General features: G+C 42.5%; 1 protein-coding gene across 1 annotated transcript in view; it reads left to right on the plus strand.

The window, feature by feature from the left end:
- Positions 1-991, plus strand: part of FAM131B (family with sequence similarity 131 member B) — a 36,700-nt gene extending 35,709 nt beyond the window's left edge. Inside the window, exon 6 of the mRNA XM_072424757.1 lies at positions 957-991. Within this exon, the coding sequence (XP_072280858.1) occupies positions 957-991 (35 nt within the window). The remainder of the gene's footprint in view (positions 1-956) is intronic.
- The last annotated feature ends 507 nt before the right edge of the window (positions 992-1,498 follow it).

The raw sequence follows: 1,498 nt of genomic DNA on the forward strand, positions 1-1,498 counted from the left end.
GATCATAAAAGAGGCAAAAGCAATATAACAGCACCATATTAATCAAAGGAAAAACTCCATCTGCTTTCAACGGGATCCCTTTTCTCTTGATGCTGTTATGTTGCTTCCATGCTTGGTGGATTGAAAATGGTGGATTCCATTCATTGAAGAAGACTTCGTTGACAAGACGATAAAGGATAAAGCCTCTTCTCATAACTTCCATCAGGACTTTTATATAGTGCAAAAATTCTAAAAAATAGTTTTTGTTTTTTATTGTCTGTGAAGTTGATTTGATAAATGACCCCCGTCCACCCAACCCCAAGGTGTGAGAGAGCTGGCTTGAAGAGTAGGATGACACCATCATCGATGCCAAATGCATTCAGTCTGTCTGTCCTGCCACCAATGCGGAAAAGTCTTCCCTTGTCCTAGGAGAGAAATACCCTTTCATCCCCCCTTGGCATCAGTAAGAGGAATCCATGACACAAAGCTCCAATCTTGCCCTCTCTCGGGATCTTGCAATCTTGACCAGAGACAGGCTCAGGTGTCGTAAGCACAGACTGCTCCATTTGTGTGGGAGGTCTCGCATGCCTTAAAGTGATCTCCCTAAAGTCTCCCAACTATCATTTGCCAAACTTCCCATCCCACCCCAAAAAAAACAAAAACTTTAATCTGCATTCCTGCCAAAGACCACAGAGCATCATCCATCATTAACTCATTGCCTGCCAAAGGTCTAATGGGCATTGTGCTTCATCCGCTTGCTAACAGTTCCCCATCTCATACAATTACAGGGCATTTAAACAACATTGTTTCTTTTTTTTTTCTTTTTTGTGTTTTTGTTATAAATACTCATTCTCATGAATTGGCTTGCTGGTTACATTTTTTTGCAACAAATGCTCCATTACCCTTTTAACGTTGGTGTCCTCACAGCACTGCTCCTGCTCCAAAGTTTTGTACGGTTTGTCTTTTTGCGTTTTTAGTCTTGCCAAAGACCTGCAGAGCATCACGGTGCTAGCCTTTCTTCCTGCCTTTGCTCCATGAAATGTACAAGGACGGGGGGAGTCCATTAGGGCCAAGGGGTGTAAAGCAGATCATTTGTAGGGTGGTTGGACAGCTCCTCCTTCTATGATAGGTTCTTGCTTCTTTTGGATCCTGAAGACTTCTACAGGTAACTATTTTTTAGGGAATCTACATTTTTAATTATGCAGAATTCTTTAACATGTAAATATTATTTCCTGTATATATACCCAGTTGTCCACATAGATTTGTAGTCATGGGGGTGACCTGATGACATAGATGAATCCCAATCCTGGGCATGATTGACATGGATGACAAATATGAATCCCAGTCCTGGATATGACTGTCATGAAAGACATGGATGAAGACCAGTCCTGGGCATGATTGACGCAGATGACGTAGATTAATCCCAGTCCTGGGCATGGTTGACATGGGTGACATAGATGAATCACTGTCCTGGCCATGATTGACATGGGTGACATAGGTGGATCCCAGTCCTGGGCAT

This window comes from Pyxicephalus adspersus, chromosome 10 (assembly GCF_032062135.1).
Source record: "Pyxicephalus adspersus chromosome 10, UCB_Pads_2.0, whole genome shotgun sequence".
Lineage (NCBI taxonomy): Eukaryota > Metazoa > Chordata > Amphibia > Anura > Pyxicephalidae > Pyxicephalus > Pyxicephalus adspersus.